The 16,998-nt window shown below is 40.3% G+C and overlaps 1 protein-coding gene across 1 annotated transcript in view; it reads left to right on the forward strand.

The window, feature by feature from the left end:
• Positions 1-16,998, forward strand: part of Arfip1 (ADP ribosylation factor interacting protein 1) — a 122,958-nt gene that overhangs the window by 70,995 nt on the left and 34,965 nt on the right. The window contains exons 6-8 of the mRNA XM_012516336.2: positions 1,729-1,757; positions 4,231-4,452; positions 10,138-10,295. Coding sequence (XP_012371790.2) covers positions 1,729-1,757; positions 4,231-4,452; positions 10,138-10,295 — 409 coding nt within the window. The remainder of the gene's footprint in view (positions 1-1,728; positions 1,758-4,230; positions 4,453-10,137; positions 10,296-16,998) is intronic.

The following is a 16,998-nucleotide window of genomic DNA, read 5'->3' on the forward strand; positions in this document are numbered from 1 at the left end:
TTCTTTACTGCCGACACTTTTATTTCAGAGGTGTCTGGTGTTTGATTTCCACTTTCCACAATGCTAGTGTCTTCTGCATTTGTACTGGTTAGACTTGGGGCCTGAGACTGCATTTTATTCCTTCTCTTTGTCATTTTGTATACATTTTGTATACTGTCTTTTGACCTTTGGTGTAGAGCTTAGATAGAGTTATTACCTTAGCACCAGGTCCAGATCTACGAAGTTCAGATTCCTCCAGGTGGGTGTTGCTTGGATCTGGCTGCTGTGCTCCACTTCTTTCTGCTGCAGCCATTAGAGTTGAGCCCTTTGTGTCACTCTGGCAAGATGTTCTGTTCCTATCAGCTGGGTGAGTCTTGTCTCTAGCCTCTTTGCAGGGAGTTCTGCTGAAGGGTTCCATGCTGGACCTGCACTCTCATGCACCGGGCCTGTGCTCTGAGTCTATTCAGGATCCAGCAGCTCCGGGAGGTCTCACTAACTCACTGGGCCTGCGCTCTGGGTCTATTCAGGATCCGGTGGTCCTGGGTCTTCTCACCTCACGCGCAGGGCCTGCGCTCTGGGTCTATTCAGGATCGGCGCCCTCGGTCTTCTCACCTCATGCACCCGGCCTGCGCTCTGGGTCTATTCAGGATCTGTGGGCCCGGGTTGTGTCACTCAGTCTGCTTTTTTTTAATACTGTATTTTTCATTTTAAGACACAAGGTCTTGGGCTCGGGAGATAGCTCAGTAGCATAAACATCTGCCTGGCAAGCCCATCGTCCCTAGTTGCCTGGTACTGCAAAGGTGGGGGAGGAGAGGGGATAGGGAGAGGGAGGGGGCGAGGAGAGAGCATGCAAGAAGCGCGCCCTACTGTGTTGCCCAGGCTGGTCTTGAATGCCTGGGCTCAGGTGATCATCCTCTTGCCTCAGCCTCCTGAGCAGCTGGGACTATAGGCATAAGCTACCAGCAGGGGCCTCTAAAAAGGTACTTTATAACAACTTGACCTAACAATTACAGGTCAGGAGAGGTGGATTAGTTCTCCAAAGTTTCAAGTGCTTTGGTCTTCTTGTGATAGCTAAATATTAACTGCACAGACAATGCCAGATTATAAATGAATTGAGTTTTTAAAATTTGTTGACATTTTTAGTGTATTGCTTCAGAGTAATTGGTGGTTATTTTCCCTATTTCATAATTATTTGCCATGAAACAACTAAGCAAGTTATTTAATCTATGTGTTATGAACAGCCAGAGTCCCAAATCTACTTAATACCTTCGAATCTTACTAGGGAGGAGGCAGTAGACCTGGAGAATACGGTGCGTGTGTGGCAGTGCGGGTCACACATGAGCCACAGTTCTGGGTATTTGCGTTGGTGGTGGGCCTAGTGGCTGGCAAATCAGGTTGTGCACTGGTTCATACACAGCAGGTCTCAAATGTGTCTTAAGAGTCACATAGAGTGAATTTATTCCTTCAATGAGTATTTAAAAAAAATATTTTCTGAAATCCTTCACCAAATAAGTTTACTTAAAATGGTAAATGTGTCCTGAAATATGAGTCATTCCATACATTACTTAGTTCATGTGAGTGTTGAGCCTAAGAAATGCCAGCGGTCATCTTTGAAAAGGCGAAGCTTGCTTAAGCTTTTCTTCTCATGCTGGATTCGCCCAGTCTTGTGTCTTTGGATGTGTGTATTCTCTCCCGTCCCAGTGGCTTCCCCCCTCACCAGGCCTTCACAATGTGTGCTGTCTCCTGCAGATCCCTCATTCTGTCGGCCCTCACATCCTGTGGGTTCTGCCCGCTTCTCTTTCCCACCTTCTCAATCCCAGCCTTCACAGCCACACATCCTGTCCCTTTCTTTCTCCTCTCCTTCACCCACTCACTCAGCTTCTCTACAGATTATCTTGGTCTGCACCTGTGTGATGTGGTCTCTATTTCTTTAGAGACTTTCAGCCAATCCGTATTTTCTTTAGCAAAACTCCTGTCTGTCTTCCACCTTTGCGTCTTACTCTTCCCTCTCTCTTCTGTCTGTGGCTCTGATAACAAATTACCCAGAGATTTCCATTAGTAATCTGCATTCACGTTTCTGTGACTTTGATCATGAGGCGGTATTTGCCAACTGCTTGGAATTCACCTCCATTTCCCTCATCATTCATAGCTGACTGGGCTTCATTCACTTACTCATTAAATTTCTTTAACATCCTTTTTATTCATTTAATTGTTAAAATTTGCCTGTTAATAGTCTTCATCCACACATTGTGGACTTGAAGAACACAAACTATATTTTGAACCTATCCTTGTAATTATTAATTACATACTTTTTAAAATGAAAGCTTTGTGCATTTGAACCTTCTTCTCTTATATTTTTTTTTCCTCATTCCTTTTTTAGTTCCCATTTGTGCTGTTTGTTTTCTTCAATTTCTTACCTTTACAGTCATCTGAGTTGATCATGATCAAGCTTCCGTGCTTGGCTCTTACAGTTCTGACATGCCACATACCACACTCAGCCTTTCTGTGTTCATGGGAGAGGGCAGCCTTGCAGCGCTGCGCTAGGGAGAGCAGTCCCGAGCGATCACCTCATTTGGCCATGAGGTAGGTTTCCATCAGAACTTAGTTTGGATATTCCAGTCTAGGCCGCAAGAGGAGTCACTTATGTGACTTTAGGGAGCTGGCCGCCTTGTGGCCAGGCTGGCTGCCTTACACCTCTCTGCCAAAGTGTGACCACCTTGCTGGGCTTACAGACTCTACTTTCTGGATTGTGAGCCTTTTCAGTCTAGATGGTAGTTGATACTGGGATTCATTGTCGTTGGACAGTGCCGCAAGCTATTGTTTTGATTTGGTTAACATAAGACTGCTTGTTGTCCAGATTATTCCTGAGTAACTTAATCTGGTTCTTTGATCTCTCTGTTGTGATTTCTTCCTTTAGTTTCTTCTGTTTTTATTCCTTAGCAAATACTGTCTTCAAAGAAAATATTTACTATTTATTTATTGTCAATTTTGGACCCAAGACTAGTCAAGTAAAATATAACAATTTTAAATGTAGGCCTTGGACCTTTCTTTTTACACATTATTTTCATCTGTCTGATTTCGCAAAATGTAAATTGAGAATTTATTTTTATCTGCAGAAATAGTTGTGAATATTGAACTCTTTTTTATCTTTTTTTAGGGGTCTGTTTTTGTTTTTGAAGTTTTTTAAAATCTGAATTCAGAATTCAGAGTGATTTAGCATAGAAAATGTATTTCTTTTTAGAATATTTTTGATAACCTTTAATGAATATATTGACCCCCATATAATTGTTCTTGAAATGTACTATTGAATAATGAAATGCTAATAATTAGGAAAATGCTAATAATAAGAAAACTTACTTTTATATGGAGCTCTGAAATTAGAGCTCTGAAACTTTAAAAAAATAATAAATTTCTGTATTACTTCTTTGCCAGAAAAGAGTAAGAGAGGTATCTGGGCATAAGTAAAATTATGTAATGGGAGTTTAGAAAGCTGTAGTAGTTTCTCTCTGTCTCTGTCTGTCTGTCTCTCTCCCCCTCTCACCCCTATCTCCCCTCCCTCCCTCCTCATACAGCCCTTCCTTCTTCCTTCCCTGCCTTCTGTCTCCCTCTCCCTCCCTTCACCTCCCTCCTCTCCTCCTCTCTGCCCCTCTTTTCCTGCCACCCTCCCCACCCCCTTCCTCTGTTTTCCTCCCTTTTCTCCCCTTTACTCTGCCTTCTTACCACACACATACTATTAAAGAGGAAGCTAGAAAACATTTCAAACAATAAGGGAATAGAATTTTGATATTTTCAAATATTTCTCAGATAACAGTTTTAATATTTTTAAAACAATGCCAAATTTCTCTCTCCCTCTCCCTCCCTCCCTCCTTCCCTCCTTCCCTCCCTCCCTCCTCTCTTTTTGTGGAACTAAGGATTGAACTCAGGCCCTTGTGCTTGCCAGAGAAGCACGCATTCTACTGAGCTATCTCCCTGTCCTCCCAAATTTCTCTTTTAACTAACTTACTTAAATGCAGTTAATTTGAAAGATTATGGGAGAATCTATCTAGCATTATAAAAATTGACTAGATAAGTCTTCAAATGTCTTCTGATTAGAACTTCTAAGCTGATTGATGATTTTTAGTATGTTAAACTAGCTCACTGCTGACAAAGAATGAAATATGCTCTAGCATTTGCTTTTTGAATGGCATATTACTTTTTTGCTATTGTTCTGTTTTTTCCTTTTCTAAATAAGGTGTATTTTTCCACTTTTAGTGTACTCGACAGATTATCTCTGAGAAGCTAGGCCGTGGCTCAAGAACTGTGGACCTTGAACTGGAAGCTCAGATTGATATATTAAGAGATAATAAGAAAAAGTATGAAAATATCCTGAGACTGGCTCAGACGCTATCAACCCAGCTTTTCCAGATGGTGCACACTCAGAGGCAGCTTGGAGATGCATTTGCCGACTTGAGTTTGAAATCTCTAGAACTCCATGTAAGGTTATTTTCTGTGTTGTCAGGGGCTCGGGAGTGGCAGTAGAAGTATTTTATGAGGTAATTTGTTACATTTATGTTTTTCTGAGCTTTTATGCAATTGGAATTTTTGTGTTTGTTTGTTGAATGTTGAGACTCACGCATGCTTTGCCACTGGCTGCACCTGAAGCCCTATGAGAATTCCTGTAATTGCAGTTTCCAGGTGCTCTTCTAAGACAGCTCATGTACTCTGAGAAGACTTGGCTGACTTGTCAGCATAGGGACCCATTTGTACTTTAGAATCGATGTTAGCTGGAGGCTTTAGAAGGAAGGAATTTGATGAGAGTGAAGACTCAGCCTGCCCACGCCTAGAACAAAATCATAGTTATATATAGCTCTGGTGTAGCTAAAAAGTAAATTAGACACTTACTGAAAATCTCTAAAAAGAAAACAAAACAAAAAAAAAGACAGGGAGATAACTCAGTGGCATAAACTCCTGCCTGACAAGCGCAAGGTCCTGAGTTTGATCCCTGGTACCAAAGGAAAAAAAAAAGTAAAGAAAATTTCTTGCCTATCCCAGATGTGTTGAACAAGTTGTGACTTGTTTGAATGAATCTGTGGTATCATTAATGTGAATACAAGGTTTGGAACGAGCATATTATAAAGTACATCTTAACGTGCAGAGCCTGGGTTGTGGCCTAGCACTGCAAGCAAGCACATTGCACAAATACTTAGTGAAATTATTTTCCAGTATTTACCTCTCTAGATATTCAGCAAAACATTCTAAAGAATTTCTTTTGCTATCTTTTTATATTCTGTATATCAGAGGGTTTTGGGGGTTTTATTTTTTCCTTGCCCAGAACCAGATAGTATAGATATTCTTTGCCTGCAGACTTCTTACTTGAAGAATCAGATACTTTAAAACATTAAGTAAAAAAAAGAAAATCACTTTGCCCTATAACCTTGGGCAAAGAAAGTTTGCTACAGATGGTGGGTGATTCATGCCATAATAGTGACAAACATTGAAATTCAGTTTTAATTGATCCATTAGACAAAAAGAAAAAGTATGTGGGAAGCTCAGTGTCAGAACAGCTGCGATTATTGAGCCCCACCTCTTAAATGCAGTGGGCAGGGAGCTTTGTATTCGTTACAGGTAAAGTAACCCTTATGCAGATGCGTGGAACAGAAGTGTTGGAGATTTCAGAGGATTTTTTGGTTTATTTTGTTCTTTTTTTGTTTGTTTTAATTTTGGAGTATCTGCATGGACTTTATAAGCTGAACATTCCTAATATAAAAAACTGAAATGCTCCAAAACCTAAAACCTTTGGAGCATTCATGTAGTCCATATACATGGAGAGAATTTATGCAAGGGGTGGGCCAATTGATAGTGAGTATGCCTGCTCCACAGATGTGTTCCAGTTTTATTTTGTAAGATAGAATTCACAAACCATAAAATTTATCCTTACAAAGTGTGCAATTCAAGCAGTAGGCATTCATAAAAGATGATTTGTGTTCCCTTTAAGAAATGTTGTATTTTCATTGCTCAGTGTATTCACAGAGTTGTGCATCAGTCACATCTATTCCAGAACATTTTTGTCATCCCCCCCCAGCCGACGAAACCCCACACCTGTGTTTTTCTCCCTACAGCCCTTGGCAGATACTAGTGTACTGTGCTTCTTGAGAGTCACACTTAGGACTGGATACAAAAGGATCGTGTGTGTGTGACCATCTGTGTCCAGCATACTGGTTTTATTTCCTTTAGATACATGTTCACTGGCAGGACTGCTGGGTTATATGATTAGCTCTGTTTTGGATTTTTAAGGGACCTCCATACTGTTTCGATAGTGGTCGTGCGAGTTTCCATTCTCACCAGCAGTGTGTAAGAAGCTCACCTTTCTCCACACCCTCACTAGCATGTTTTGTTCTTTTCATTTATTTTATTTTATTTGTCTTTTTGCTTAATAGTCATTGTAACTGGGGTGAGATAATATCTCAGGGTGGTTTTGATTTGCACTTCTGTGATTAGTGACACTGAAAATCTTTTCATGTTCTTGTTGATCATTTGTCTAACCCTCTTGAAAGGTATCTATTCAGATCATTTGCCCACTGCTCAGGGTGTTTTGTTTTTTTTTGTTTTTTGTTTTTTGTTTTTCTTATTGCGTGCCTTATATATTCTGGATATTAATCTCTTGTTGGGTGAATTAATTTGTAAATGAATTATTTTCTTCAGTCTGTGGGTTGTCTCTTTGTTGATTTCCTTTGCTGTATAAGAGCTTCTAAGTTTGATATAATACCATTTGTCTGCTTTTGCTTTTGATACCTGTGCTCTTGAGATCTTATACGTGTTTTTTAGATCTTACATGAAAAAATCATTGCCGAATGATATCTTGAAGTATTTCCCTTATGTTTTCTTCTAGCATTTCATGCTTTGAAGTCTTTGGTATGTTTTGAGTTGATTTTTATATATGGGGGGTGTCTGAGTTTCATTCTTCTACATATGGGTATCTGGTTTTTCCAGCACCATTTATTGATAAGACTGTCTTTCTCCAGTGTGTGCTTTTTGTGCCTCTTTTAAAGCTTTTATTTGGCTGTAGATCCATGATGTTGAACCTTTTAGAGCTTTTGATGATACAGCCTGCTGCAGCGTGCGTGTCATAGGTTTGCCACCGCTACTATAGATGCGTAGATTTATTTCTGGGGTCCCTATGCTATTTCTTTGTCTTACGTGTTGGTTTGATGCCAATACCATGCTGTTTTCACCATTAAGTCTTTACTCTGGGAATTGTATTAGTCTTCCATCTTCAGTTGCAGTTCAGAAGCACAGTTCTATCCTTGTTGTAAATCATCTTTATTTTATGTTTAGTTTATGTCTAATCATTAAAACAATTTATAATGTGTAACACACCTAAACAACTGAGAATACTAGAATAATTGACTTGTCATCAACTAAATTAATTTTAAGTCACACTTCATCTTATTTTAATACCAAAAAATGAATTTACTTATAATGAATACACACACACACACACACACGCACACACACACATTATTTTTGCTCTCTTTAGTCTTCTGCTTATTTGTGTCGTTACTGCTGTATCTCATTGCCTCATTATAACTGCTTATTTATTTTATATTCTTGGCAGTTGAACCCACAGCTGACGCATGTTACGCATGTGCTGTACCACTGAGCCATGTTACCAGCTTTACTATATTTTTAAAAAGTGCTTTTTATTATAACCAGTTGAGTTCTCATATTTTTTCTCAATTTTTTATTGTGTTAAGATATACAGAACAGGGCCAGGAAGGTAGCTCAGCAGCATAGGCACCTGCCTGGCAAGCGCAAGGTGCCAAATTCAATCCCCAGTACAAAAACGTTAGACACAGCACAATTTAGCATCTTAACCATTTTATTTTATTTTATTTTATTTTTTAAATGTTCTCTCTTTTTTTTTTTTAAACTTTATTTATTTTGTGTGTGTGGCCAGCTCAGCCCACCAGGGGGCGGGGCTGGCTGGCATGTGGTGCTGGGGGATTGAACCGCGATCCCTGTGCTTTAGATAAGCTTGTTCTAAGTAGGTGCTTTAGACCACTGAGCCATCTCACCAGCCCCATCTTAACCATTTTAGTACATAGAGTTTTCTTTTGTCCTCTGTTCCAGTCCATCAGTAGCCTTCCCTATGTCAGTATGTCCCTACTAAGTTTTCAGTTTATACATTAAAAATGTTAAGGAGTTTGGTTTGCTTCTGCGTTGCAGTAATAGAGTTTGACCCTAACGCCTCACACACACATGCAAGGCAAGTGCTCAACCACTGGACTACATCCCAGCCCTAAAATCTTGCTTCATGCATAGTTTCTTCTCAGAATTTTAGGTGAGATTTAACATTCCTGAAACAAAATAATGTTGCTTTACTCTTGCCTTGTGGTTTGGATTAAGACTTAATTGTTCTGATGTGAATTTAGGATGTAAAATTCTACTGACTTCTCGATTTGCTGAAATTTCATCTTCGGTTTGTTTGTTTGTTCGTTTATAAAAAGCAGTCTCCTAGGTTGTCCGTACCTTCCTGTGGTTAAATTAAAACTTTTGGCATTTTCACTTAGTAGTGTGACATTGTGGTTCTTGAGCACTTTTAGAAATCAACACAGTGGTATAGGGATCTGGTGCAGGGATGCATGCTGTTACGAAGTGTGAAAAAGTTTCCTTTTATCAATAACAGTAATTTTTTCCAAGAGCAGTATTTGGACAAATCTTTCATGTTTTTCTTCCTTGCTTTTTTGATTTTGCCCTTTACCTGCTAATGACTATCAAAGGAATAAGTACAGCTTTAATATATTCTGTTAACATACTCTAAAAGTTCTGTGATTCTAATTTTTATAAGTGCATGTTCAAAAAAATAAGTGCATGTTCATATAATGATTTCATTAATATCTTGTGCTATCTTATTTCTGGTAATGTATATTTAGACTTCATGTATAATTTGGCTTGTAGAAGCATGGTGCCTCAAATCTTCAACTGTCCTACCTTTCGTTTCAGTTTTTTCATGTATGATTGATATTTTTATGGTAATTATATCTCCACTATTTGCAGTCAGTATCGGTACAATCTTGAAGACTGAGTCCAGAGTAAACAGTTCCATGGACCTATCTAAAAGGAAAATGCTTTTAGCATAGCAAAGATAGTTTTACTGTCCTGTAATTTTTTAAATAGTATGTAGCCCAGAAATGTAGTTCTAGCTACTGTATGGCATTCACTTCTCATCTTCTAAGACTCTACTTTATATTACATTTTGTTTAGGTGAATTTGAGGTGTGCTTGCTTGCTTGCTTGCTTGCTTTTGTGGAACCAGGGACTGAACTCAGGTGCTTGCGCTTTTCAGGGAAACATTTATTCCACTGAGCCATCTCCCCAGCCCCTGAGGTGTGTTTTATTAAAAAAAAAAAAAAAAAAAAGCTGGAGAATTCCAAGCCTAAAACATACATCCTACAATAAAATGTGATCAGATTTTTTTTTCAATTTTTTATTTGGTTAAATGTGTTCCTGATTAATTTGTTAATTGATGAAACTTAGACTGGGAAGATTTTACTGCTGAATATTTAGGAATCTTTTCCTGCCACATCAAAGGAGTTGTGTACAGTGAGCCACGGCACTGCTGAGCCACGACAGTGTATCAGAGAGAAGAAACTGCCCCTTGTGTTGGGTGCTGAGATCGATAGACCTGTGCAGAGTCCGCTGGTCTCAAAGATTACAGCAAAATGTGTCTTGCTAATATTTATACGTTGAGAGGATGCAGTCAAAACACAAAAAATTGCTATCTATTTTATGTCTGAAAGTTTTAACCAGTCATTACCTAATTTGGTTGTAAAAGTTATAGTTTCTCTGATTAATAATGTGCTATATTTTTCTAACAGCTGTGCTTATAGTATAATAAAAACAAAATGTAGAAGCTAAAGTATTCTTTCTAGTACAAAGTAGTTTGATTTTAAAAATTATTTAGATTTAGTGGTGCAATTTTGGCTCCTACACTTTTTTTAATAATTATTATATCATAATTTAGATTTAGACTCTTACCTATTTAAAGATTGAGATAGAAAGATAAAACTTCCTTTGCTACATTTTTAAATCACGTATTTTCCCATTAGTGATATGTTTGAGATTTTCAGGGTCATGCGTATTTATTACTGGATAAGTTAAAGTAACTTCTTTGTTTTAGGAAGAATTTGGCTATAATGCAGATACCCAGAAGCTGCTGGCAAAAAATGGAGAGACTCTTCTTGGGGCCATTAATTTTTTTATTGCCAGTGTGAATACTTTGGTGAATAAAACAATTGAAGATACGTTAATGACAGTGAAACAATACGAAACTGCCAGGTAGGTGTGAATTTTCTCCATATTGTTGATTTTATTGACCTTTAGTTAAGGTTTTTGGTTACAAACAATAGAAACCAGCTCTGTTCCATACTGACAGAAACCAATGTCCTGGAAAGTTATCAGATAGCCCACAGCACTAACAGAACAAAATTCTGGAAGCAAGCAAGGGCAAGCCAAATAATGCCTCAGGAAGTACCTAACTAGCATGGTGACTGACTGATGTCTCTGATTTGAGAGGCTTCTGCAGTTCTCATAGGCAATTTCTAGAAGGCCCTGAGTACTCGCTTCATGCCAGGGAATGTCCCCTTGAACCTTGGTCATGCTCCAAGCCCTACCTGCTCGAGGTTGGGCATGAAGGCCATCGTGGCTGTTGCTTCCCTAGAAGCGCTGAGTCCTGTGTCCTGCCCGCCAGGTGCTCCGTGCTCCTCTGTAATCAGCCTGAGTGGACGGGCCTGTCAGCCTCCACGCTGATGGTACTCTGGGTGTGAGCTCCTTCTGCTCTGCAGTGCCGTGTGTGCCCTCGGTTCCCCCTGTGGTCACAAGCTCGTGTCTGCCCCAGGACTCAGTTTCTGTTGTGGGTACCAATCCCAGTTTTCACTTGTCCGGGGTATAACCTGTCTTCAGACTCTTTTACATTTCAACTTTCGCATAAATATTTGCTTACATTTTGATAGATGCTTATTATGTAAATTTGTATATATTCTACTTCATGTGTCATTTCTGAGTCTCACAAGATCATCTTGTTAGGTGATCAGAACACACATGAATAAACACCTAAAATGCATAGAATAGCAATCCTGGGATGGCATTTCCAGCTTTGGACCCCAGGCTCAAGCTTCCCCTGTGCGCCCTGCCAGCTTTATGTCAGCATCACTCTGGGTCCCTTTGAGGTTTTCTCCCTCAGAAAATTTGGAAGTAATATTTTTAAATGCTTTTTGTGGCCCGGTTGGAATGGATGCTGCTTTGCCCTCCAGAAGTGTCATCTTGCATTTTGGTCTCCTGCCCTAGTTCAATGACATGACAGGTGCTGAGAGTCCTCACTTGTCTTGTCACTCTGAGTGACATACGCTTGTCCTCAAACACCCTTTTCTTTATGCCCTAAAGAAGTAACAGTTCTAGTACCCGGAGAAGTGGAATTTTCATGTCTCAACAAGAACAGTTGTTTTTGTTCCATGTGATACTTGTAATTTTCAGTCAATATTAATGTATAAAATTCTTGGAAATAAATACCTCACACCTGTTGCTCAAGCAATGGGAGGCTGAGGCAGGAGGATAATGGCAAGTTCCAGCCCAACCTGGACAACTTTGCAAGATTCTGTCTCAAAAAGAAAAAACAGAAAAGGGGCTGGGGTTCCAGCTCTGTGAAAAGGGCCTGGGTTCAATTGCCAGTACTTCCAAAAAAGAAAAAAAAAAAAAAAAACAAGCCAAAAATCTTTTATTGTCTGGTAGAGGGGAGGATAAGGTGAGGGTTTTATGGTACATCTAATAGGCTTAGGTCTTGGGGTTTGTTTGTTTTGTGATGGTCATGGGTTTTTTTGTTTTTTGCTCTTTTTTTTTTTTTTTTAACTATTTTTGACTATTAACATAGTGTTCATGAAAGAATCTGTCAGTACGATCTTTTCGTGGAAGGCTCTTTAGTGGTGTTGCAAGTAATTGGTTTTCCAGTCTTTCACGTGGCCACGAAAGGGCCATAATTCATACATCTCACTGCAAGGCAGCTCTAACTACTGGCGGTTACAGGCAAGCCTGTCTGTGAGTTGGCTTTTTTTTTTTTTTTGGAACCGGGGATTGAACTCAGGCCCTTGCACTTGCCAGGCAAGCACTTACTCTACTGAGCCATCTCCCTGGCCCCAGTTGGCTTTTATTAAGGTGATTAGGTGCATTCATATCACCAGTGGCACAAGCCACCTGGTGGAATGCTGGTGGTTCAAGAACGTGTTGAATCTTTCATGGACATTGTATTTAACAAAGAATTCATTATTGATGTGAATGAAATATTTCATTTATGTAGGCTCTGATTGGTTCTTTTCTAAGTTTGTTCCATACTAGAATGTCCTAATTTGTTGTTTATAATGGATGCAGTTGCTTTTGTAGAGTTTCTTTTATCTTTTTAGTGATTTTGAGTTTCTGTCTTTCTAGTCATTTGGATTCTTCTGGTATTTGTGACATTTTTGTTTGTTGGGGGGTTGTTTTGTTTTGTTTTGTTTTGTTCTGTTTTGTTTTGTTTGAGGAAGGGTCTCACTGTGCAGTTTAGCCTGGTCTTGAACTCACCGTGTAGCTCAGGCTGGCCTCAGCCTCCCAAGTGCTGGAATTACAGATGTGCACTGACATGTTTGTCTATATTTGTGACTTTTGAAGATGAAAGTTTGTTTTCTTCCCTAAGTACCACTATCACCTCCTGGTGAAGAACTGTATGAATCTGTTTTGTCTGTACTTTGAAGTTGTCTACCTGCCCTGAAATACATTCTAGTTACTTAACATATATGCTTCTTTGGGAGCTTCATTTCTACAGTATCTTTTAAAATATTAACCCCTGCCCATTTTTTTTTTTTTTTTTTTTGTTCCTGAGACAGGGTCTCACTCTGGTCCAGGCTGGCTTTGAATGCACAGCAGTCCTGCCTCTGCCTCCCTAGTGGTGGGATTACAGTTGTGCCATCATGCCTGGCCTTAACCCATATTAAAGAAAGCTCGCTGTATCCATTAAGTCATTGTTCATACATAAAACAGTTATTTCACTTACAAAGGAGATAATTGAGGCTCTAGATGAGGCTAGTTTGCTCACACATAGTTTAAAAGCTAAAATGAGAGCTTATTGGTTCTGTCTTTTGTAGAGAGGGTCAGTGCTAGGATTAAACCCAGTGATCACTGAGCTGCAATCCCAACCCTTTTTAAGATAGACTTGCTGAATTGCCCAAGCTGGCCCAGAACTTGCAGTCTTCCTGCATCAGCCTCCATCGTGTGTGGTATTAGCAGTGCGCACAGCTGCAGCTGGCTTGCCTTGATCACTAAGCCGTAAGCTTGAACTGAATTAACCTGAAATGTGGGGCTGGGAGTTGCGGCTCAGTGGTAGAGTGCTGCTCTAGTATTCACAAAGTTCTAGGTTCAGTTCCCAGCACTACAAAATAAAGTATTTTTTTTAAAATAAAATATAAGCTAGAGGGCTGGAGAGATAGCTCAGTGGCATAAGCCCCTACCTGGCAAATGCAGGGTCCTGAGTTCAATTTCTAGTACAAAAAAATTATAAAATACAAGCCGGGCATGGTGGCATATGACTATAATCCCAGCATTCAAGAGTCTAGGTGGGAGGTCATAAATTTGAGCTGAGCCTGGGCTACATAAGCACGTTTGAGACCAGCCTGGACTATGTAATAGTGAGACTGTCTCAACAAAAAAGGAAAATGAAATAAAAGTTTCACATCAAGTTACAAAAAATAATGTTTGTGTTGCTTTCCCCCCAGTATGAACTCAAGACTTCATACAGGCAAAGAAAGCATCTCTGCATCCTCATCCTTTTAATTTTTTCAGTTTTGAGACAGGACTCACTGGGTTGCCTAGGCTTACCTTTAACCTGAAGTCCTCCAGCATCTGCCTAGACTTGCCTTTAACTCAAAATCTTCCTGCTTCAGGCTCCCAAGTAGCTGGGAGTTACAGATGTGCAGTCCTGTGGCCGAATTTGCTCATCTTTTAATGAGAAATCCAACTTAAACTATAACGTGACATGTAGATTTCAGCTTACACATTGAATAAGTTTGTTGGGAACTTTTGAACAAAATTATGAACTAACTTCTGTAAGGGCTGGGGAGATAGCTCAGCGGTCTAAGCCCCTGCGTGGCAAGTGCAGGGACCCAAGTTTGAACCCTGGTACCACATGCCATGCCAGCCCCAGAACCCGTGGCACACGCCTGTAATCCTAGCACTGGGAAGGCTAAGTCAGGAGGATCGCTGAGTCTGAGCTGCATAGCAAGACCCTGTGTCAGATAAATAAATAAAATTTTTAAAAAATCTGTATAGTTGGTAGCTAGTTACTTAATAGAAAACTAAGACAGTGTCTTTGTGTCCTTACAAGCACCACTCATGGCACAGTTGCCCTTTTTCATTCAGATTACAACGTGTGATCTTATTTATTAACATGAGCTTCAAGTCTGACTCCTCTGTGTTCATGAAGTGGCTAAGGAGTTGGCTCGTTATAACCCCGAAACTGACTGCTGAGGGTCAGTTAACAGAAAGGAGACCAAGATTAAAGTTTCTCAGGAGCTTAATTTTTTCTCCAGAATTTACTGACTTTTTTAGACCGGAGGTCATAGCACAGAAAGTAGTGATTCTGGCCGGCACCTAGGTGGCCTCCCGACGTTCCCCGGTGTGCATGATGCGCCAGTAGCATAGCCGCTTGGGCTTGATGGACCAGAAGGCTTTGCACGGCACCTTCCGTGCTGACAGCGCAGAGAAAGGGCTCGCTTGTGGTCAGGGCTTTTCACATTTGGGCTCCTATTCTCCAGAAGTTTCGCATCATCCGGAAAATGAGCAGCCCTCTCCTTGATGTGGGCCAATGTGAACTGCACCCTGAGTGAGGAGTTGGGAGGGGCCTGCCTTGGCTACCAGTACTGGACACTGTTACAGAAGCTGTCCTGAGAAAGTTTTCCTGTGATACTGTCTTCAAACTCCAAATGTAAAACTTTAGCAATATAAGGTTAGGATTATAATCTTCATTATATTTAAGTTGAACACCACTGTTTAGAAATGTGCTTCAAGACTATTAAAGGGGGAAAAAAGACTGTTGAAGGATGTTTGTTACGTTAAGTTGCCATTTACCACCATGTGTTTTAGGTCTGTTTTTTCCCTTTTAATATTTAGTGCTCAATATGGTAAGCATTCTGACAGTTGGTTATGATCAGGTTTCCCTAAATATATAAGGTTTTGTGGCTATTATTCCCAGTCATAGATGAAAGCCTGGAGCACAGAGACAGTGCTAATTCGACTTGTCAGAACCACGAATGGCTCCAGGTGAACCCATGGAGCCAGCCTGTTCTTACCCAGTCAGTCTCGCCACCCACATCTGTCATGGGTCATCGCCTTAGCTCCTCAGCTTCGTGCTGCTTTGTGGCTCCTTTCTCCTGCGCCCTGGTCTTTCTAATTGGTTAGCTTGCTTCTGGCTTCTTCACCTTTTGCTCCAGGCCCCTTCCTCTCTGCCAGCAGAGCATCTTGTGTTCTGAGCCAGTCCTTGTTGCCCATTGTGCCCATCAGAGTTCCTCAGTTGCTTCACGTCCCCCAACTCCAGGGTGAGACTTGAGCTATGTCACCCGTTGGGTGACATAATTTCAGTCTTGCCAACCTGTCCAACCTGAAGTCTTCTGATTGTTATATTCCAACTTCAGGTTGTAACACAGTGAATTAATCCCCAAGTGTGATGAGGTGTCTTAAAGCCTTGCGCGTGCTGTTTTCTCTGGGAATGGTCTTCTGATTTCCCTGCCCCACCCAACTCATTAAACTTTTATCATCCTTCACATTTTAATTATAGTGTTTTAATTGTGCCTGGAGATGCCTGTGCAGGTACCTCATTATTTAATTCTTCCTGACTTTCATTATTCCTTTCCCCTCTTCATGGTAGTTTCCAATATACCATTTTTGTAGTAGTCATTACAATTATTGAGGCCAAAAACTTCATGAGGGTAAACATAGCTGTTCATCTTTATAGCTTTACTTTCTTTCCTTCTTTTTTTTTTTTTTTGCAGAACCGGGGATTGAACTCAGGCCCTTGTGCTTGCCAGGGAAGCACTTATTCCACTGAGCCATCTCCCTGGCCCCAATATGGCTTCACTTTCAAGCACAATGCCTGAAAGAGAAGAAGTGCTCACTTAGTAATTGTTGAATCAGTCAGTTAATGAATGAATAATTCTACTTTGGCCCTAAAAGATAAAGCTTGTTAAATTCATTAAGTATTAAGAATATATTAGGCTGTAGCTGGGTGTGGTGTCACACACCTGTAAGCCCAGCACTCTCAGGAGGCTGAGCTGGGAAGATTACTGTGAATTTGAGGCCAGCCTGGACTACACAGTGAGACCTGGTCTAAAAAAAAATTTTTTTTAAAGAATACATTAGACTGAGTGACACAAACTGATGCACTCTTTCCCAAATTATGTATGCAATTTATGTTATGTAAAGAATTTCTTATTCCCAGAGTAGGGATGCAAATCACACCGTAGATATCTGAGTAAAGAACTTTACTTTGGAGCCATAAGCCGTGCGTTCATATTTTTATTAAAGTAAAAATATGCTGCTTCTTGGCTGAACACTTATTTGTCAAAGCTGCTGACCAAGTGGCTGTGCTTAAGCACAGATCCCATGACTCGAGGTGTTAGGAGCTGCGGTGGGTCAGGAGTGATGGGCGGAGTAACCTTCAGTTAGCGGCTGGAGAATGCTCTCGCACAGAAGTGTTAGGCGCCGAGTAACCAATACCCCACGTCGCATTCTGCACCACGGCGTCCCACAAGTCCGTCTAGAGGGATGATCCGCAGTAGGCACACACGTCTGTGTCCTGTGTTGAAATATGGCCAGTCTGAATTGGACTGTGATGGAAGTGTAGGCCGTGAAGACTCAAAATGTAAAGTAGCTCGTTACCAGTCTTTTTTACATTCATTACATGTTCCAATGATAATATTTTCAGCATTTTGAGTAAAAATATATTAACACACATATGTAACATGTA

The sequence above is a fragment of the Octodon degus genome, unplaced genomic scaffold (genome assembly GCF_000260255.1).
Source record: "Octodon degus isolate 3935 unplaced genomic scaffold, OctDeg1.0 scaffold00101, whole genome shotgun sequence".
In the NCBI taxonomy this organism is placed as follows: domain Eukaryota; kingdom Metazoa; phylum Chordata; class Mammalia; order Rodentia; family Octodontidae; genus Octodon; species Octodon degus.